The sequence below is a fragment of the Grus americana genome, chromosome 2 (genome assembly GCF_028858705.1).
Source record: "Grus americana isolate bGruAme1 chromosome 2, bGruAme1.mat, whole genome shotgun sequence".
NCBI classification, from domain to species: domain Eukaryota; kingdom Metazoa; phylum Chordata; class Aves; order Gruiformes; family Gruidae; genus Grus; species Grus americana.
In genome coordinates this window covers 25,404,360-25,426,716 of record NC_072853.1, presented here as the reverse complement: position 1 = coordinate 25,426,716, position 22,357 = coordinate 25,404,360, and the positions used below count along the sequence as shown (strand labels likewise).

General features: G+C 46.6%; 1 protein-coding gene across 1 annotated transcript in view; it reads left to right on the top strand.

Moving 5' to 3' along the window:
• The first annotated feature begins 13,753 nt into the window (after positions 1-13,753).
• SDC2 (syndecan 2) overlaps positions 13,754-22,357 on the top strand; it is a 62,069-nt gene continuing 53,465 nt past the window's right edge. The window contains exon 1 of the mRNA XM_054814408.1: positions 13,754-14,226. Coding sequence (XP_054670383.1) covers positions 14,167-14,226 — 60 coding nt within the window. The 5' untranslated portion in view covers positions 13,754-14,166. The remainder of the gene's footprint in view (positions 14,227-22,357) is intronic.

Below are 22,357 nucleotides of genomic sequence, written 5' to 3'. Positions count from 1 at the left end.
CAAGCCAATGAAGCTGCCATTGATGTCTCTAGGAGTCGGATGCCTTTATTTTTAGGTGGAGGGTCATTCCCAAAACAGCATGTGCAGTAAGTACCAATGACGGCAGTCATGTTACTGCAGTTAGAGCAGGTGCCCATCGTAGGATGTGGCAGAGGATGGGTGGCTGTTGGTCTCTTCTCCCAAGTAAGAAGCAATAGAACAAGAGCAAATGGCCTTGAGTTGTGCCAGGGAAGGTTTAGATTGGATATTAGGAAAAATGTCTTCACTGAAAGTGTTGTCAGTCATTGGAACAGGCTGCCCAGGGAAGTGGTTGAGTCACCATCCTGGAGTTATTTAAAAGCCATGTAGATGTGGTGCTTAGGGACATGGTATAGTGGTGGACTTGGCAGTGCCAGGTTAAGAGTTGGACTTGATGATCTTAAAGGTCTTTTCCAACCAAAACGATTCCATGATTCTATGATTTATTACTGGCTCCTGTTGTTACTGTAAAAGCTCTAAGTTCTACATGTATCTGTGAAAGGTGAGGTTAATCAATGACCTGTAAGGTGATTATTTAGTATTATCATCTCTGTGTGTGTACATGTGTCTATCCATCTGGGAAAAATCCAATTAAAAATGCAGGTGGCAAATATTTCAGCTGCAGTGCCAGCGGCTCCCCACAGTGCTGGGAGCAGTGTCCCGGGAGCAGGCAGTGCCAAACCAGAGGCACCGGCGCACCCTCTGAAGCAGAGCAACTCCTTTGGTTGGGCTGCAGACCTGGTTCCTGGCTCCTTGTGGGGTGGGGACAATTCAGACATGTTGTCCTATGTCAGGGGCCCAGCAGCACCCGTGGCTGCTGACCTGGGAGCAGGGGGAGCCAGGAGCCCTGTGGGAAGAAGCTGCTCCTCCAGCAGCGCCTGCCAACCTGCTTCGGTTCTTCCTGCTGCAGCAGCAAGAGCCATTCTTCATTCCCAGTTTTCTGAACAAGGATTTTGTCATAGCACTAAAATAACGGCCAAGGGACTGTGCATTTTAGTTAGGCCTGCTGTGATTTTCAGTCTCTTTCCTGCAAGCCAACAGGGAGACCTAGTGGGCACGTGCAAGAGGGTCTCCATCACATCGAGGGAGAACCTCTGAGTTCCTGCTGCTCTCCTTCAGCACGTCCCTGCAAGCCTGCCTCAGCATCCAAACAAACTCAGAAAGCAAGGATGCTCAAATTATGTGAGGCACATTGGAGAAGCACATGGGAAATTATCTTACCTTAAGTCCATGGTACATAGAGTTGCCAGGATCTTTTTTCTGGGCATGACATTTGTACTTCTGTGTATTGCTAGCGGATTCAATGCCATGGCCATTTTTGCTATTAGAGCTCAAGGTGTACTATCTGAAGAACTTTGCAATGTGTTTTTTATAAACACAAAACCTGCATTAATTAATAGGATTTTAATTAAGAGGATGCGCTACATTGTGCACACTTAAATTGCTTTAGAACTGATTTAAATCAATTTCTTTGCTATTAGTCAGTTGTAAATCAATTAAATATGTCCACAGAGAGGACCTGACTGGTATAAAATGCAAGACAGAGTCACTGATTTCTTGTACTTACATTCCAGTTCAAGGTTTCCTCGTAGTGGGGCCAGGCGCTATCCTGTAAACAACATGCTTATCTTTTCCAACTTATTATTTTCTTGTGGCTCAGATACAAAACTGAACTGCTGTCATTCAGTTGTGGAGGAAATGCTTTAGCTTAAAACTCTCCCACCAGAGCTTATGCTGAGTTGCCTCGCCTTGCAATTAAAGCAGGTGAGGAGTGCACATAGATGATTATTGACATCTACAGGACCTCAGCTGATGCAAGGTTAGTTACTTAACTCAGTTGTCTGCTGGAGCCTATGAAATAAAATAAACGTTATTCTCACTGATAGCATCTTTTGTGCATGCAAAAGCACAGGAGAACTCATTAAGGACTTTATTCTTTGAAATTCTTAGGAGTCACACCAAAATCCCATGTCTGCTAAATGTGTCCTTCCAGGGTTGGAACTTAATTAATTTAATATGTTGTTCATTACAGAATAGAAGAAAGAGGGAAAAATCATGAGTTTCATCATCTAACATTAGTGAAGAATTTGGAAAGGAAATACAGATTTTTTTTTCAATGTGAAGACATTTGCAAGGTTTTCCAGCTTTCCTGTGCTACTACAGAAGCATTGCAGCTTGCACTGTCAAGCCAATCCTACTTCTGTGAAGAATTTCATAAGAATATTGGAGTAAAAGCAGCCGCGATCTCTGAAGAGAGGTTCACTTATAAGAGAGCACACTGATATTCAGAGCTCTCCAGCACAGCTCGGGAACACGGGCTCCTTGCTCACCAAGGCACAGCTAGCATTATGCCTGGAAATCAGCGTCATCTACCTAAACCATTTCTGTTTCTCTAAGACTTAAAAAGGACAATGTAATTCTCCTTCTTTGTGTCTATTGCTAACTGTTAAAAAAGGAAATTCATACCAAATTTAAACTAACTGTTTGGAACTGTAGAGACATCCCTCTCGTTCTTGCCAGTTGTGGTTGTCCATTACCCCTGATATTTGTTCATGCAACATCTAAATAGAGAACTTTGTGGGACAGGAGCAACATTTTCCTTGTGCCTAAAGAGCTGTTGTAGCATTTCAGGCAATGTCTAAGCAGATAATTTGAATAGTACATGTGTTTATGAATTTCTTGTCCACAGAAGACCTCTTCTTCACCTTTGTCCTAGGTTCTGTCCTGAAGGACTCCAATACTGTCCAGTGTCCATTGCACATTAATACGCTGGGAGGGCCAGCAACTGCAAGCCAGCATGCAGAGGAAGTCACTCACAGAGCAATCCCAACGGCACACACGTGGGAATATTCTAGGGACTTCTGTTACTCATATGGGTTGCAATTAACCAAACTGAGACTTTATGATAATGTTTATGACTGTGCCTACTGCCCCACATAAAGAAAGAGGGGAAGGAAGAAGGCACCCACTGCCTTTGTCAAGGTGCAGGAGATAATTCCCACTCTAGTGCATGCTACTCTTTTTTCTCCTCATTGCTTGCACCCTTCTCCCTCCCTCCTATCCTCCCATTTCCTTCCGCCACTACAAAGCCCTTCAAAGATCAAAGTCATCATTGACCATGAGTTTGCACAATGTTTCTGCTTCGACACTGGCTGGGAGCCAGCTGGCATGTGTTAAAAACCATCATCAGAATCTGTTTAATTACTGTTCCCAATGCAGTATTTTAACAAAACACTGGAACGGACACAGTTCCAGCAAGCTGATGCCCAGTGATGGGACACTGCAGCAGTGCAGCCATGACTTTGATGTTGGCTGGTTTAATTCTTTTTTATTACATACTATTAATCCACTTTCTGGCCTGCTTTGAAAAGATGCCTTTGCAAACACAGTAAAAGGAAATGTCTAAGATTTTTCCCCAATTTAGTATGAATTTATTACTAAAAGATGCCCCATGTAGATTTGGATTCAAAATATATCACTCACAAAAAAAGACGCTCTTTCTGCTAGGGCTCCCCCCATCTGTGACCTGTTGCTGGATAAGGCCACTCTCCTGGCTAGCCCTGGAGCTGAGGGTTAGCACGATGATCGGCTGCTCCAGGCAGTGCTTGCAATCAGTCCATCTGTTAAATTAAATGCATTGTGGCTGCTTCTGAGCCTTTTTCTGCCCTTTGACATATGTCTTGACTTCTGGTCCTGCCCAGAACCATCGGATGGTTCCTCTGGCTCACACCTTCTCTGGGTTCTACCCCAATCCATGTGCATGTATTCCTGCTGCCTCCAGGGGATGACAGGGCAGGTCAGGCGTGCCAGGGAGCCAGCAGCCACCTGCATTGAAGGACCTCATGCTGTACATCTCTCTAGCCAACGGCGCACACCTCTCTGCCACCCACAGTCTCAACCACCTGCAGTCAGACAGCCTGGGCATGTGGCACCACAGTGAGCAGTGCAGTCTGGCACAGGGGTGCTCACAGATACTGCTGCCATTGTAACAGGACAACCAAAACCTCTACCCTCCTCAAACTGCGCAGCTGGACTCCTTCCAGGTCATTCCCCATTTTGTGTCTGAGATGTTGCACCTCTGGTGACTCTGCCCACATGCCTCTGTGGTCACACTCACTTGATCAGACTTGATCTCCTTGACTGGAGGAGGAAAGATTAAAAAAATCTGTGGGTGTGTCATCTGCACTATTGCCCAGAATTATACCACAGGTTTGACAGCCACAACACTCTAACCAAGTGCAGCCAAACCGTGGGAACACAAAGACTAGAAGGGCCACAAGAAGTCCAAACTATCTGGTAGCAGAAAAGCATCCAGCCCAATGTGCAAGGGAAAGGTGACAGCCTTGCTGTGCCACTCAAGCTGGAAATGACATCCGTGAGCCTGCAGCACTGTCCACTGAGAGACACGATCGGGGCAGTCTCTGGCTGATGCACAAGTTGTCTCTGTTTTGAGGAGTGAAACTGTGTTAACATGACCATTTTGATCATGGCTAGGTACCTATCTTCTTGGCACCCAGCAATCTGAACTGCAGGTGTCCATGGCTGGATGGGGATGACAAGACAAGTCCTGCAGCTGAGGACGTTGCTGTCCTGGCAGACATGTCCTCCCGTGAGCCAGGGAACCACTCCTGCCGCTCTGCAGCGGACGGCCTCTTTGGCAGCTCAAGGGACTGTGAATAATCCTTTTGAGCTCCTGCCACCAGTCCCAAAGTGTGATCAGTACGCAGTGACGCCAATGACATAGCCTGAACCTTCCCCTGCTTCAAGTGGCTGGGTTTGAACAACAGTGACAAGAAATAGCCGGGATGTAGGGGACGTTCAAAAGGACTCTCCCCTTCACACAGACCCTGTGACAGGAACGCAGTCACCCCATCAGATCACAGGGCAGTGTTGCACACAGGTCATGTGTTAGGGACATATTGTCCTGGCATCCCCACCTTGCCCCTGGCTCTTGTGACAAGTGCATCTTCTTGCCCTTCATCACACAGCCAGATGCGGACCTCAGCCCCAAGAAGACTGACTCTCGGTGTCTTGCTGCAGGGCTTTTGTTCGTGCCCAAAGCAAAAGGCACATGGGGCAATTATTCATCCTGCTCATCACTGCTAAAACCTGGGGCAAAAATGTGCCTTCAGGATCTCCAGGTTGTTGGACTGGGAGCCTCAGCATCCAGGGTCTCCCAGCTGGACACGGCTGGGGCACACAGCACTGTCCCCTGCGACGTGGTCACTGGTAACCCCTCTGCTGTTCTTTGTGGTATATTAATAAACTCCATCATCTCCATCATGGTGAGTTTAATGGAGGTCTAACTGCTCAGAGCTTTTGTTCAAAAAGACATGAGAAGCTTCAAATACTTGGTCACCCTATCTCAGCAACCGGGGTCTGCAAAACTCTCTGGGGATTATCCTGAGGATGAGGGTAAAATCTTGCCCTTGGAGAGGTCAAATGAGAATTTTACCATAGATTTTATCATACCCCTGGAGCTGGGATTTCCCCCAGTGAGATTTCTAGCACTTTAACTGGGTGTTCGGTTAGAAAGACCGCACATGATGCTGTCAGACTCGTGTTTAGCTTTTCTGCTTCCAAGCCTGGCTTGACCTAAGACGAGAGCTGGGAGTGGAGGGGAGGAAGGGGAGACAGGCTGGGCAGGAAACAGAGTCCAGTGAACTTTTACAAACCTTAAACAACTGCAGTTGGCTGGGATTCAGTGTGTGAGATGGACCAAGGTTCAGGGTGATTTATTTTATCTGCAATTGTTTCACATCTCTGGATGTAATGTGTGGGGTTGGCTCCCCCTCCAAAAGAAAGTAGGCCTTCCGAAGAAGGCTTTCAAAATGATCATCCATTTATCTGTAGTGCAGCATTCGCTTCTTCTGCATTCACAAATTTGGAACTAATTCCCTGTACGACATAGCATTTAATGAGTTTGTCTCCTGAGTTCTGCAAAGCATTTAAAATCCTTTTGATGGCATTTTCTCTTTAGTAATTAATGTCTTATCAGTGAGTTTTGCAGAGAACAATGGTCTGATTCTCCTCCGATGCCATTTTACATCTCTGTAGCTTCACTGACTACAAATGAGTTACTCCTGCTTTGCATAGTGTGAGGGAGAATTAAGACCTTAAGCCTACCACTATTTAATCACATGCTTTGAACTCATTTTCTCTCATTCAGAATTTGTCCTTTGCTTGCAGCCCTGCATAATTCCCATTTTACTATCATTAGGAAGCTGGTCATTATCGAGAATGCGTGTACTACCCTTTGATTTCAGAAACCCCAACAGAGGGATGCTCCAGCCAGGGGAAGCCCCACACCGCGTTGTGGCATGGCGGTAGGTGGTGGCTCTTCTCCTCACATGGGCGTCAGACTTCCCTCCGGGACTGCTCTATGAGCACTGAGGCACACTGGTCATTATTTCGTTTCACCCCTAATAAGCAGCCTCTTCTACAGACGTGATGAGTTTGCAATTACACTCAAAAAAAGAAAAGCTTGTAACATGAAAACGAAGCTTTTTCTCTAGCATGAAAAGTCCAGCTGCATTTTCTCTTAGGAACAGTCAGACCATAGACTCTCCTTGTACTGCAGACTAATTTGTTTTGATGCTCACAGGATGTATATCCTGAGATTGAAATAAATATGCTGAAACATGTACGACCTGGACACATATTTATTTTATTCTTTTGGCTTCAGATCCAGTTCCATCCTGAGAAGGTAAAAACAACACCAACAGAAAGAGAAAGAGAAATGCAAAAAACCCAAATAGCTGTGATAAGGCTTGACACAGACAGATGCTCACTTGCTGTTGGAATATATGTTTATTTTAAATATATTTCTATATATATGAACAATAAAGTATGAGCAGGCAAGAGGTAGCAGATACTGTTTTAAAATACTTTCATCAATTATATACAAATCTGGACTAACTTTAGCATGTTTATTATGTGAGCAAGTCCTGCAGTATCTGTTTACTCCCATAAGTTAGGAGGTGATAAGTGGCATCAATTAATCCCAGTGATTTTTTCATGTGTACAGGCATTACTCATATGAATACAGATTTCCAGGGCCAGACAACAGAAATCAGTTAACCCAAGTGTGACATGTTGTGCATTATATTTTCAGAGTAGCATTAGGAAAACCTTTGCTATAAAAACATTTCAGCTACAAAGCAAAGTGCTCGGAGTTGAGAAACATCAGAATTAAGGTTGTCCTTGCAGCTAATGCCTTATGATACCATCTTTAATTACAGTCGTCTTTGTCATTGTCTCCATAGCTTTCAACTTCTGCAACAAAACGCTGCATGGATCTTACTGACAGCATTATCTCCCACTACACAGCCTATTATTTATGCTGATCAGCCAATGCAGAGTGTTGGGGCACACAGACATCTTTCCATCGCTATTTGCTGACAGCAGAGGAACGTGAAGCCTAATGTCCGGCGCTGGTAATTTTGAGGTCTGGAGGAGAATGCAGTTGCCCAATGATGGACAGATATCATCCTGTCTTTGCAGGACCATCTCCCAGCCCTTCTCCTCCTGGCCACCCCAGGCACTGCGTCTCCCTGCTTTCCTCCCTCACTGCCCCTGGAGGTATCACGTACCGTGGGTCTGATGCCCTGGCACTCGCCCCTCTGTGCCAACGCCTTCATCCGCCCTCACTCTTGTCCTTCTCCCACCGTGCTGCTTCCTCCCCATATCCCCCCTCTTCCTCCTCACTCTCCAACTCTTACAACCACTGCCCCTCTCTTTATTCCTCCACAAGGAAATCAAATGCCCTTCTCTTCCCCCTCGCTGCGCAGGCACACACAGCAGACCTTGTCTCGCAAGTGCCGAGAGGAAATCTACAGCCAGCCCTTCTATTTGGAGACCAACCACAGAGACATTTCTGTGGCTCTGAGCTGGAACATGCCCAGCCTAGACGGGATTTTTAGATGTCAGAATTTAACAAGTCTCTGCCGAGCATGTACAGACTGCAAAGACAGTAATACTTAGACATGGTCCAAATTTGGGAATAATTTCCCAAATCTGTTGAAAAGCAAATTTCTGGTGTTCAGTTGACTCCTTTTGCCAAATTTTTGCTCTTTGCTTCCATGCATGGAGGTAAAACATCTTCTCAGAACAGTGTTTGAAGGAATTTGGCTTGCCATAGACAAAATAACATACTTTCTCCTAACCTTGCTCTTGGATACAGATGCACCATTCTTGATAAAACTTGCAAAACAAAAATAAAATGAAACAAATAAAGTCAGCCGGAGGGCTGATACCCAGCATAGGAAATTTCAGCTTGATGCATTAAACTTTGGCAAATGTATAAGCAACTGACAACAAGATATAATAATGAAAAAGTGTTGGGCAATCTCTGCACCTATAATTCATAACTCCTACACATTTTAAGATAATGGAAATTACTCATGTTCATCAGGAATTGAATAGATGCCTCTGTTATTACTTGTATTATTCAGTTAGCAACAGCAGCCAAATGTATGTCTAACTGACTTTCATTAACTTCAGCAGTATACCTGGCAGAATTAAAATCTATTTCAATTCAACCCTTCCGTATTTTTCTCCTGATGTACCGCATACAAACCTTAACCACGATATCATCTTTTGGGATAATAAATTAAATCAACAATACATTTCATTTGCAGGGATCATCACGTATGAGACTCTTCCAGGTATGCAAATGTCTCGGGCAAATATTGAGCCGTGGCTCTAAATGAAACTTTCAGAGATAAAGAATTATCTTTTGTATTTTAAAGGTACATTTTGTCCTAATAAAAAAAAAAAAAAAAAGAAAGTGTAATAGCCTTGGTTAGAATGCCAGAACAGTAAATTTTACCCTGTTCAGGGGGCCAGCAAGAAGTGACACTGAATTTCTCATGGCAGTTAACATCCAGAGGCAAAGCTGGGAATAGAACGTTTCTTGAGCCAAGTTTCATCATTTTCTGGTGGCCCTCGCTGTCAGTATTGCATCATTCGCTTTGCTTTTGGTGCTTGGTAGGCTTCTCTCTTGGAAAAGAGATCCCCCCAAATCAGCAAGGCACTCAAGGCACATATTTTACATTTAAAAGTTTCAGCGACTTGCTGAATAGCAGGGAATGAGACCTGCTCTAGGATGCTGCCAAAGCCGGGCTTTAATGCCAGGTGTAAGGCAGTCTTTGAATCTGGATGAGTGGCTGGTTGAGATGTCCCCATCTAGGTGGGCATCACGACTTTCTGAAAGTAACTCTTCTGGAAGGCCAGCTAACGCCGCTCCCACAGAGCAGATTACTCCAGATCCCCCCCCGCCTACAGCATCCCCCTCTGCACCCGTTGCTGGAGCGAAGCCCCCAGCCTAAGTTTATCTCCATGGCCCTTTGCATCAATACTCACTCCTTTGGTTCCACAATGACAAACACAAACCAGTTCCACTTCCAGGCTGCTTCTGGGCTGCTGCACCCCGCTCACCATCTCTTAGGAGGCTGCTGCTGCTTGTGCTCTGCCCATAATGCCAGCCTTTTATTTTCTTCCAGGTTGCTCCTCAGGCAGGGGAGGAACGCATGGTTTTCACCGTCCTCCTTCAGCTCTCTCCTTACCACTACTCTTTTCCACAGAAAATGAACAAAAAGTTTTGTTTGCTGCAAGTTTTCTGTTGTCAGCTGTTGCCCAGCTAAGTTGCAGGCCAAGCTCAGACTTTCAGCTCCGTTCGTGTAAAGCCCAGCGTTATAAACCACATTATAAACCACATACGGTCCAATTGCATGGCCCCGGCGGTGCCACAGCAGACACAACAAGCACCGGTTGCTTAAAGGCGCCCTTAGCTCCAGCCACGCTGCTGTTTCAGCTGTCGGGGAGCTCCTGGTTCTGTGCAGACATATTTTGCATTTCATATCTAACCAAAATACACAGATAGGTGGAATAAAAAAAAAAATAAACTGCCTAAGTCTATGATTCAGAAGCTGTATAGCAGAAGAGGCCTTTGAATCAAAGAGAAACAAAGATGTCCCAGAGTATTTTGGGGATGCTTAGAAGAGGTACCCTTGGAATAGAGACCTGTTGAAGAAGGATGCATGTTCATATAACTACACTGTAAAGAACGGATGCAGAAAAGAATCATTCAGTGACATGTTAGGAAGAATCGCTGCCACCTCTCCTGCGGTTCAATGGTCCCATGAGCAACAGTCCCATCCTACCTCATCCTTGAATTCAGATTATAATACAGAAATGAACACAACTGCACTTGAGACATTTTTATAGAAGAGATGGTTAGTTTTATTGTTGTTAAATTAGAAGCATAAAATTTGGGAGTTTGAGGATGTAGAAATAATTCTCACCCTGAACTGTCCTACCGACATATTTTAGCAAGTTTATTTCAGATCATTGCCAGTATGGGTTCAAGCAGATTTAATGTCAGTTGCTTTCTTCCTTCTCACAGGTTCTTCTCCTCTTTGAATAAGCTATTTGGGAAACCTCTTATGACCTTCGATATGTGATGCCAAAGCTATCCCATCCTGGGCACAAATACAGCCACTGATCATTCGTACAACAAACGTCAGCTCCAGCCAACATCACCTCATCACCCACTTGAATGCAGGCTCAGGGTTTTGCTGCGTTCGCTGGTGCTTTGGGCCAAGTGTTTTCAATCACACCTTGTATTAGTGGCCAAATCTTAATGGAGAAACTGCATGATTAGGAGCTCTTGTCCGCAGGTAGATCTCTTACTTGAGCCCTGCAGGTTGTGCAAGACACCTGGAGGACCTGGCCATGCAGAGATGAACGCTCGATAAGTTTCTGGCAACTTGTTAAACACACTTATCCTTCGTTGTGCCTTGGCAGACATAGGCTGGAAATCTTTTTCCCAAGATTTCCAAACTTGCTTTTTGCAAAGCTCCCATCTCCGTCTAACCACAACCCTTCCCTAAAATGCCAGTAACTCCGTGGCATGGAGGTCTAAAAAGGTCCTGCAACCTGCAACCCTGTCTGTCCTCTGCGGTACTCCTAGCTTTAGAAATGTTTGTGTTTGTGCTTTTACCAGCCAGTGCAAATGAGCCAGAGCCAGGACCACAGGCTACAAATCCAGGAGGGTTTTTTCCCCCCGAGGAGAGACCCAGATCTGAATTTTCAAATTTGGTGGGCATTTGGGTTATAGTTGGGGCTTTTCTGTAGCTGGTAACCACACTGAACCTCTCGCATCCTTCCAGCATATAACACATTCTGTAAAAACATAGCCTTTGATGAAGTTCGTCCCTTAATCCCATTTTAATCCCACTCCAGCCTGGTTTGACTCAACGTGAGGGTTGTGATCAGGTGGCTGGTGCCCGTCAGAGGGCTGGGGGGACTCAGGGTGGCACAAAGGCAGGGTGGTGATTGGTGCCCAACAGTCTGCATCAGATACACCCCGGCCTGCAGCTTTGTCTTGGCAGCTCTGTCTCATCGCCTGGCTCCGATTACCCTCTCGCTGCAGTTCTTATTACATAATTCCTCTGGGTTAATAACACTTGGTTTCAGCTTTGTGCTGGGCCTCCCACTTGCCTCTGTCCCTATAAAAGCAGGGTGACAAGAGGAGCAGGTGCCGAAGCACTTGGCTGTGATAAGGTAGCACAGCCGTTCTCCGTGGGACCGTGCATGGAAATGCTGGTACCGCTGTACGGTGCTCCCAGCCGGAGGGCTCAGGAGTGTGGGGAGGCAGCACATGGGTCCCAAGACAATCTTTTGTTATTTCTGTGACCTACAAAGGATTATTTCTTTTCTCTTCTTTGCTCCTCATGCTCATTTCTATCTTTCCAAATCATCCATCTGGCTTCTGGTCTTCAGTTTTGCTCCTTCTGGTATTAGTGCATGTGCTTAGCTTCATGCTTGGCATCAGAGATTGCCCCCACGTAGGTTTAAAGATGTGTGTAGGCATTTGGAGGTTTTGCAGGTCTTAGCCCCGAGTCCTTCTTGGGCACTGCCCGTATGGATATGCATGGTCCATGAGAGGCCCATTAGCTGCTGTTGGTTTTGCCTGAGGAAGGTCTTCCCTTTGCTGGTTGCAGGTGATATTTTGGTGTTTGATAGATTCTACTGAGTACATAAATCCCTGATAATCGTGGATTGTAACATGAAAGAAAAGGTGAACTTGGTTTATTTATTAAAGACATGCCTGAAAGGTCTGAATGCTAAAAAAATACCCTACTGTAGTAAATCACCTGCCCCTTGGTGTGTGACAACCCTTAGGATGCTTCCTGTAGTCAGCTCTCTGTCTTCACATTTGCCCTTTTATGTTATTTGTTTCTAATGCGGCGTTCTGTTTTCCTGCTGTTAAGGATCCTGCCAGCATAAGGAATGCTACTTCTGGTTTCTGCTTTAACTTGGGGCAAGATGCAATCTCTTCATCTCTCCCATCCCTGCAGATGGAAGTGTCTGTAAGACCCTGTGCCAATGTGAGGTCCTACAGATTTGGCCCAACTGGAGTTTTCCTCCCTTTGCTTCACTGCGCTTCACTCACCCACATCAAACAGCACTGAAATTGTTGCTTAGTTGGATTGCAATCCTGCTGCCTACCAAGGAAGAGGATACACATAATTGGGTCCTAAGTATTTGCAGCATACTTTGATGGAGAAGGATTATATTAAACAATATGTTTAATATAAGGAATATATGAAATGATCTGTGTGACACCCACAAGGAGCAAACCATTAAAAATCTGATAAGATTTCAGTGGGGAATACTGCCTAAAAATCAATGACATTCTGCCAAATTAACTTTATTTTATTTTCTTACATAGCATTCCTGTTTTGATGCGAAGGCAACCAGAGTGGGAATCGAAGGCAGTTGGATCTCAACACCACCCATCGGCAGAAGTGCGCTGCAGAGCACGGGGCAAGCAAGGTGAAGGGCATGGAAGAACATCTGCCTGGAAAAAACATCTGCCTGGGAAATCTCGCTGGGCTCTTCTTGTCCCCTCCGGGGCTGGGGTCCTCTAAGAGGGATAGGTTTCGCTAAAACAAAAGAGACCATCATGGTCCTTGTGACCATTTGACTCAGGCTATAAAACGCTGCCTGCAGCCTTCTGAATTAAATCACAAATGGTAGTTTGCAAGCCAGACATATATTTTGCTTTCCCGTGTCCAATGACTGATGTAATATATGGACACGTTCAGTGGTGGAAACATACTGGCATATGCAAGTGTATCGGGCACTGCAATACCACCATTTTCCCCAGTTGAGAAATACCATGGACTAGTCATAGCAAGACTTCTTGTTTTGGCTTCTGGAGCACACATTCTTGGGGCTGTCAATTCTTGCAATATTTATTTTGAAGATATAGCTGCTGGATCCATGTAACTGGGTGCAAATCACAGCCCTCTCTTGCCTGCCACCCCCTCACCCCTACAAGTTTCTAGTCTTCTGCTTGAGGGAGGAAAGTGCGAAAAATTGAACTGCGGGGCAGAAAGCCAAGTGGGGATCCAAAACGGGCTGGCATTTTGGGATATCCCCCTTCCCCGTGATTTTAACTCCCCGCAGTCCTGTTTTTTTCCGACACTTGATGCTGCCACCCAGGCTAACTCGGGAGGGTGCCGCGGAGCAGCGATGCGAAATCCGGCGGCAGAGCGCTAAAAACACACGGCAGCGGCCAGATTTCCCTTGAAAAGAGGGAGCCTTTCCACGTCCCGGCATTTATACCGGGCCAGCCCTCGCTCGGTCGGCCCGCGGCGCTGCTCATGTTTTCCACTGGGGGGGGAGAACGAGAGAGGGGAGATCGGGGCGGAGGAGGAGGTGGGGGGGGTGTGTGAAAGTTGCTTGAATTTGCGAGGGGCGAGAGCCGCCGCCGGCGGCGCGCCGCCTCCTTCCACTGGCTGGGGGAGCTGCCAATCTGTGTTGTAATCCTGCAGGAATTTCTGCGGGGTTTAACTGGGAGCCGCGCCGCCGCCGCCGCGCACTCGGGGCGGAGGGAGGGCGGCGAAGCCGGCAGCGCGTAACCTGCAGCCCGGGCGCCTCAGCGCCGCGCAGCATCGGGCCCGCCGGGCAGCGGCGGAGCGGAGCGCGGAGAGGAGCGGAAGAAGCGTGGCGGTCCGGAGGGCGCCCGCGGCCCTACCCCGCGCCCCCCCGGGCGCTGCCGAGCGCCGCCGCCCCCCGGTTTCTCCTTTGTGCCCGGCCCCAGGCGGCAGCCGCCGCCGCGCCGGCTCCGCGGGAATAATGCGGGGCGTGTGGCTAGCGCTCACCGTCAGCTTCGTGGCCTGCGCCTCCGGGCAGCCGGTGAGTACCGGGGCAGGCGGAGGGCAGGGGGGGAGCGGCAGCCCCGCGGGGCTCGGCGGGACGGGACGGGACGGGGGCGGCCGCCTCGGGTCGGTCTGCCGAGCGTGGGGCGCGCAGCGCCGACCCTGCCCCGCGGTGTCGCTGCCCGCCGGGGCACCGGGCTGGTTCGCGGGGGCACCTATTGATAGCTGAGCGCTCTGCAAACAGCAGGACGCCCTCAAAAAAAGAAATGAGACCTCCCCAAAATCCCACACAGCCGAGCGGATCACCCTGCCGCCCTCCAGCGAGCTCCATCCGAAGTTTGCCGCGACGACCCAGCCGCCTGCCGGCCCCGGAGTCCCCCCCCGGTGCCTCTTTCCCTGCCGCCCCGGGTAGGGGGCTGCCCGGCGGCCGAGGGGCGGCGGAGGCGCGGAGTTGGGCCCGGGAGCCCTCGGAGCGCTGCGTCCCGCGGGGCTCTGTACCCATCCCGGCCCAGCTGGGAGCCGCCGGGCAGCACCGTGTCCGAGCCGGCGCCCGAGGAAAACGCCGCCTGCCCCCGGCTCCGCGGGCGGTGAGGCGGGAGCGTCTCCTTGCAAAATCAACCCAGCCCGGCCGGTTTCTGAACAGAGCAAAGAAAGCTGTAACTAACCTTGGGTGCGCGGCTCAGGACCCCTTGAAACCTTCGGATACGCTGCGCTGCTGCGCCTCTCCTTGCGCGGATGCGCAGCGCTGCGCGCCTCCCGGCCAGCCGCCCGCCCCGGCCGCGGAGCCGCCGCTGCTCAGTGCCGGCTGCGCGGAGCCTGAGCCTGCCGCTGGCCCCACCGGCCCTTCCCCTGCGGTCTTGCTGCGAGATGCTTGGGATAATGCTGCTGTTTACGCTTTTTTCGAGCCACAAGTGTATTTGCTAACCAGGGACTTCTGCTTAATGCAATTAACTCGGTTGCCGGGATTTGTACCTCTGGAAAAGCCACTTCTCCAGCACGGAGCTGGTGAAGGCCGGCCAGAGGGTTTCAGTGTTTTCCATCAGTGGATCTGAGATTGTCTTGAGGGAAGGGGGTATGCAAATGACACGGTTGCAGTGTTTGGGCAAATATTAGGAAATAATAAATTGAGGTTTCAGTATGAAATTAAAAAAAACATGACAATTTAATCCAATTAAAATGAACTGCTCCACTGAACTAAATAACGTCACTAGCTTGGGTTAACTTTTGAAGTTGTCTAGCTGTTGTATAAATTAGCCCAGTCACAGCCTTAGTGAAATCTGGCTCATCATGAGGGATTTCTAAGGATACAATTGCAAAACACTTTTCTTAAGGACTAATTAAAAAAGGGTTGTGTAGAACACCAACTCCTGTTTCCGCTAAGTATAACTGCACTGCAGAAACACCCTTGGCTAATGAGGTACAATATACTTTAATTTTATAGAAATGCTGTTATTACAAAGTTCTCTGATGGTGTAGCAACTATTAAACTGCCACAGTAATTAGTAAAGTATTAAGTTTTATGTTTTTTTGCCTTAGGATGAACGCGCTGCAGCAGCGTGAGGCGGGTTGTTGGGGCGTACCGGGGCAGCGCAGTTCGGGGGGCAGTGGGGGAGCGAGGCAGGGGGAGCCTGCCTGGCCCTTGTGCAGCACCCTTGCTGCTGCCAGAAAGTTGTGGAGAGATTGGAAAAGTAAAGGGAGAGTGGGTTTTTTCCCCCTTTTCTCTCCCCTTCCCCCCCTTCCTTTTTCTTTTACTATGTCTGGGAGCAGCTACATGGTCCCTTAAGGTAGGATTTTGTAGACTGGTCTCTGGGAAAAGATAGATGCCAAATCTGTCGTCTCTGCAGAAGGCTGTCCTGGTCGTAAGACGAATTTTTTATGGATGCTTAAAAAAACCTGCTGGCTCACTGTCAAGTGGTTTTAGTTCTAAATTTCTTCCCCTTTGTTTGATTCTGCTATTTATTATTATTATCTAGGCAAAGCTGTAAGGTAAAAATCTCGTTTCTGATGAAGTAAATTATCCAAGAGTTTTTTGAGCAGGGGAGGGGAAGACAGCAGGAGATTTTTGTTTCCTAAAGCAGTGAGTTCCCTGTGTTTGCTTCATGTAACCAACAAACCCCTTTATTGGGACGGGCCAAGTAGGTGTCAGAGCCACGTTAAAAATGTACTGGAAATGAGACCTGCCACTGAAACTGGGAGTGGTTTCTCCGTGCTGGGTGCATGCTTTGTGTGCCCTGACATGGGCTGTCACGCCGCAGATGTGCTCCGGTGCGCCGTGCCATGTCCCCGGGGGGAGCAGCCATTTGGGGACATGGCAGGGACACAGAGGGTGAGGGGGAGCCCAACCTGTTCATGCCAACCTGCACGCGGTGGCAAGCGTTGCCCACATCAAAGCTGGTGGATCGCAGCCAGGGCTTTGCGGGGTGGTTTGCTGCCATCAGCACAGTGCGCCGTGAGATGCCAGATTAGAGTGGGGTCCGATAACCCTGGCAGGCCTGGAAGGACACGGGGAGGTTCACCCAGGCTTGGCTGAATGGCAAAATAATGTGCTTTTTAGGTACCTTCAAGGTTTCCTGGTTTGTTTTTAGGAAAGGGAAAGAGAGTGACATAAAACCTCTGGAAAGAAAAGGCAAACTCTGTAAGTGAGAGGCCTGATGTGCCTCTTAAAAGGTTGGGTCCGGTCCTGATGATAGCAGAAGTCAGCTCTTGCTGATTTTAATAGCACCAGAGAGCAGTGCCAAGTATCCAGCTGTACTTGTCAGCTCCCACTCGGAAGAGGCTGATAAACCTTTCCATTTCATCCTGGTTCACAGCAGTGGGATGAATGGTTTTCCAGAGCTCGTGCGATCCTCTCTGCAAGCCCAAGCGTGCGTTGGGAAATGTTGCTGGCTAGCAGGTTGTGCTGCGCACCACAGCATTATAGTGCTGCTCTCCTAACAGGAGGTTATTCGTGACTCTCCTCTTCCTCAGTGAAGTTTCTGGAGTCTGGAGACTTTGCTTCACATCAGCAGTGCATGTGTGGGGTTGGTTTTTAGGCTTTCAGTAAAATAGAGCACTGGGGCTTCAGCATCAACTGGGTGGTCTTTCTGTTTCTTCTGTCAGCGTCTGAGCACTGATTTGTTGGCGTAAATGTAGTTATTGAAAGATGATACAAAGATAATATTTGGTATATTTTTGAGAAATACTTAGTATTTTGGAAGCACAATGCTATCATTTTCCTGCATTTGGTTCTAATGGTTACTTTGCTTTTGGAATTTGGAAAATTCATAGTGTGTTAGAGAGGAAGAATGTTGCTTTTTTAAAAAATGCAGCTCGACTTTGGAGATAGTAATTAGAGGAGAAGAGAGAAGAAGGGCTGAAGAGATAGGTGGCGTTTCAGATTTATATGCTGTGCATATCTCCCCTAAGCACGTTAAATCTGCATTGCCAAGTAAGTTCCAAAGAAAGGTAGGAAATTTTTTAGTCTTGATTTATTTCCACCCTTTCCCAACTCACGTGAGCTTTTCCTTCTCAGTGTAGAATTAATAAGTATCCATCCATTGCTTTTTGTGGCTTGGCAGTGCCTGTAATCAGCCAGCAGCATCTGCCGTGGCTGCTTCCCTTGCTGTGGCTGAACATCTGGGTGCTCCCGTCCAACAGCTGCCTGCACTGCCTTGCACTGGAAATTTGGGGGAGCTCTGGGTTTTGCCACCAGTCTTGGGTACTATGATTCTGGTGCTGCAGTGAAGCCGCCCCTTATCTGGATGTTCTCAGGAGCCACTTTCTGGGAATAGGTTTCCCTCCCTGGTTAGCTTATCTTTTAAAAATTAAAGAACAGATGATTCTTGACCTGAGATCAAACACTGAAGCAGTTTCTCTTTTTAATGTCTTAGCCCCAAGGTCTGCATTGGAACTGACTTAATATTCAGGCCTAAAGTGCAGAGATGTTTTCTCTGCATTTTTTTCTAGATCCTTATCGAGGAAATAGGTGAGAGCCTCGTCTTCAGGAACAAGTTGGGACAAATATCTCGAGGTTTGAAGTCAGGTACTGGGATTGTGGTTTTTGAGCAGATGATACCTCTGTGGTAGGTTTGAGGCAATTGCTGCAGCTAATGGGATAAAGATGGTGGACTTTGGAGGATGAGCCATAAGCCTTGGGTTTGTTTGAAATTGTGATGGATCTAAGTCTCTGTGGTCCAAATCTTAAGTGTAATCTCAGGATGACCAGATCAAGGCCTGATTTCTTGACTAGCAGAGGTCTGATCCTAATTTCTTGGCTAGCAGAGGTGTGAGTTATGAAAAGCCCCACTTCAAACACACAGCCATGATCTAATGCCTCCAGAGAGGGTGGTGGGGAGCTACCTGCCATCCTCGGTGTGGGAACGTGGTATTTTGGCAGGGAATCCTGAGCCTGGAGAAGAGCTTGTTCCTCCCTGCAGCAGCTGAGCTCCCCACCGAGCAGCCGGTTGTTTGCAGAGCTCTCCGTTTGCCCTGCTTTTCATGGCCAATTGTCTTTATAAAACATCAAGCAGAGGCATATGGATGGCATTTATTAATTACATTATCTCACCAAATTGACTTGTGCCATTGACCAGTTTAAACATTTTCCTTATGGCAAAGAATTACAGGCTTTAGCAAGGCTCAGCGGCTGAACAACGGGCTCTTGTCTAGTTACGGAAAAGTACTCTTTTGTCTTCTGAATAGATTTGACTGACTATGATTTTTAACAGAAATGTTGTGTTTGAGACTGGCAAGCTTAGTCTAGGCTCCATGTAAGACCCTACTTGAATGGAAGTCATAAAGATGCCCTCTGTGCTGCCACATTTGAGAGAGGATGCACAAGTCAGGAGCAAGCGATTTGGTCCACATTCAAGTTGCTTTGCTCTCTGTGTTGTAGTAAGTATGAGAGAATTACTTTAGGTTGTTCTGCGAACAGCTTGTTGTTTGGTTATCTTCGGTTCATGTTTACAAGACAATAATAAACTGCTATCAGGAGTAGTAATTTATTCATAGGTTACATGGCACTATTCAGTGATTTGGGAACAAGATTTCTCTTGCTCACATTGAAGTATAATTTGCAATCTCTCCAGCAAAGGCTGCATTAGTGTTTGACCCTGTAATAATGACAGTTCTCTGTATGTATGTTGTTTTCTTGATTAGCTCAGCCCTGAGGGATGCTTTCAAAAGCATACTAGATATTTAGGCAGAAATACAAAATACATGTAATCCTCAAAAGTATTGGGAAACTGATTGCAGTAGGAGAAAAAATAGCGTTTAACAACCGTTTGCAACAAGTACTTTTGCATTGAACAAATGATTTTTGTTGACGTCTCAAGTAGGGGGTTCATTTAAAGTGAAATAATGACTAATAGGGTGGTGATGAATCTGCAGAACTTGGCCTTGTCTGTAGATAGGCTATTAGTGTGTCACATAAGGCGTGCTTAACTAAAGCCTGAGCTGGACGCTCCATCTGAAATCACTATTTTTAGTTTATATATAAACAACTTATTCAGAAATCTCCCTTCTAAGCTAAATTGTTTTGTTCCAAAGGTGAATTGATTTGGGAAAGCTCAAATAAAAACCTGTTTGGCTGTGTTTGAGTTGTGAGCATGAAGATAAATACATACTTTGTACTCTTATTAATGGTAAGGAGACAAAGGGACTTGCAGAAGGTCAAACAGCCTATAGTATACGCAGGAACTGAATCAAAATGTTCAGAAACCAGTGTTGTCATTAACAACAAGAATGTATTATCTGTATTTAAATATTATGTTTCAGGCATGTTTTGTTCCTGCTTGATTAACCATATTAAAGCATAATTTTCTCTAGAGGTGCTTCCACATTAATGGAGGTCACTTGTCACCTTTCAGATCAGTGTGAAGTGGTCTACCCTTATTTTTTGAAGTGTATTTCAGAAGTGTGACCATAATGGTCTCGCAGAGCTGTAGGAAACAGTGCTGCTAAAGTAATATAGCCTGGGAGGTGAAGTACTTCTCGGGGAGCAGTTAGGTGCATGACTGGTGTGGCCTCAAGACTAAGGATATTTCGAGAGAGAAGAAAAAATGTAATGTGCTTGCTGCCACAGGAATGAATAACCTAACTAGATTTTCCATCTCTCCTATCTTCCCCAGGATCCCCTCTGGTGTGTCTGCTCATGTGCCTCCATTAGTTATACAAACAGAAGCAAGCTTTCCACTTTCTCTGGGCTGAGCTGCATTAATTCCAGCTGTGGTGACTGCAGTACCTGCAGGAACAGCTGGCTGGACACAGCAGCTGGAGGGCACAGCTGTGACCAGCCAAGCCCTGTGCACTTGATCTCTTTTGGCTTTAAGAGCTGAGTCTTGCTTGGTTTTTGGACTGGGGTCTGCAGGGGGAAGGCTGATAATGGGTTTGAATACATGATGTACCTTGCAGGCTGTGGAGAGGAGACATGTCCAGGAGACACATTCTTCCTCTGCTGGGTTGTTTATCCATGCTCACTCTGGATGTGGAAATCCCAGAATCAGTGTGGCACTTAAACTGATTACCTGGTGAAAGCCTCCACAAAGCCTTTCCTTTCAAATCCCTTTCAAGTGTTGTGCTGTTCCACGTTCAAATATGCAGGCACGGAGGTGTGACATTGATGGTGTTCTTATTATTTAAAATGAAAACCTGCAAGGGAAGCAAAGCAGAAGGGTGAAGCTAGTTCAAAGTAATGGAAATGCACCATCACTGGGACGTCCAAAAATCGAGCTTCTGTTGAATATAAATTTGTGACATTGCCCAAATAAAAATAGATATGGCTTAGCCCTATAAATAATAATAGTATGTAATTCCTGCAGCAAGGATGCATAAAATAATGTTGCTGAGAAACAAGATTCTGAGGTTTCTGTGGAAGGAGGGTTGTAGGACATCCAGGTCCTGTCCTGGCTGTGGGACCACGTCTCCTCCCAGTGGGGAGCTCAGGGTCACTCGGTGCTTGCCACTGGTGGCAGTGAAGCACAGTGGATGGAAGTGTGCAGCAAGGAGAAGGAGCTTCCATGAACAGGGTGTGTGAAATTTGTTTAAGTTAGTCACTGGCTTGCGTAAGTCTTACTGTAAGAAGCTGAAAAGTTCTCAAGAACTACTGTGGCAGCATACAATGTTAGAAGATTAATGCTTTAGGATCTTTAGTGGCTTAAGCATCTGTAGCATGTGGAACTCACAAATCCCTTTCTCCATGGTAGAACAGGAAAGATGACTGATACTGGAGGTAGATAGGAAAAGTTACTAATGTGCCATGTGTACCTCCTAAATTCTTGTCTTTGGTGGAGTTGCTTATAATTTTCCAGTCATGTGCTCTTTGATTATTTCTCATCTGTGAAGGATGATTTTTTTTTTGAACATACCATCTAAAATGCCATGAAACAAAACTTCTTGAAGTACATTTGAAATTACGTGTTCGTAGAGACTGTCTTCCACAGAGCATCCAGCACTGAGCTCTCTGCAGCTGTTGCAGTTCTAGCTTGGAAGGTCTTTGAAACTGGGTGTTTTTTATATAGATCTTTAATTTACATAGATCTCTATTTTACATGTATTTTTATTTTATATACTTTTGCATGTGTATCTTTTACAAAAGGCGGTGTGTCTTTCAAGTGTCAGGAAAATAAATGCCCAACGGAACATGAGGAGGACTCCCAGTTAAGTAAACAGAGCAAAATTGCTCTCAAAATTGTCTTAATAGTTCTCCTGGCATGAATTAGGATGGGAAGAGCAGTTTCTCTGACTGACCTTACTAGGGAAAAAACGTCTTAAACAGAAGGTGGTCTTTACAAATGGTTTTCCTCTTGTTTCTCTACTTATGGTTTAATACAGCAATTTCATAACAGTTTTCCTCCCTACGTACGATTGTATCCTCCATAGGTCCCATGGGTGCTTTTGGTTTGATTCTCCAGCACAGCCTTCCCTCTGCCCTCAGAGCCCTGGAAGGGGACATGCATGACCATCACTGAAAAATGTGAATGAATTGGAAAAAAATGTGTTCTAAAGAGAAAAACTGTGAATAGTGGTTAGCATAGGTCTGTACCTGACCTGGCCAGGCTGGGAGGTCACACCAGAGCTGTTGTCCCGAATGGACTCCTGGCTCAGCTGAAATTTTCTGTCCATGCTGCAGCCAGGGCCAATTGAATTTGCCTTTTCCTCCTTTTTGACTAAAACGTTTTGGTGGATGCATC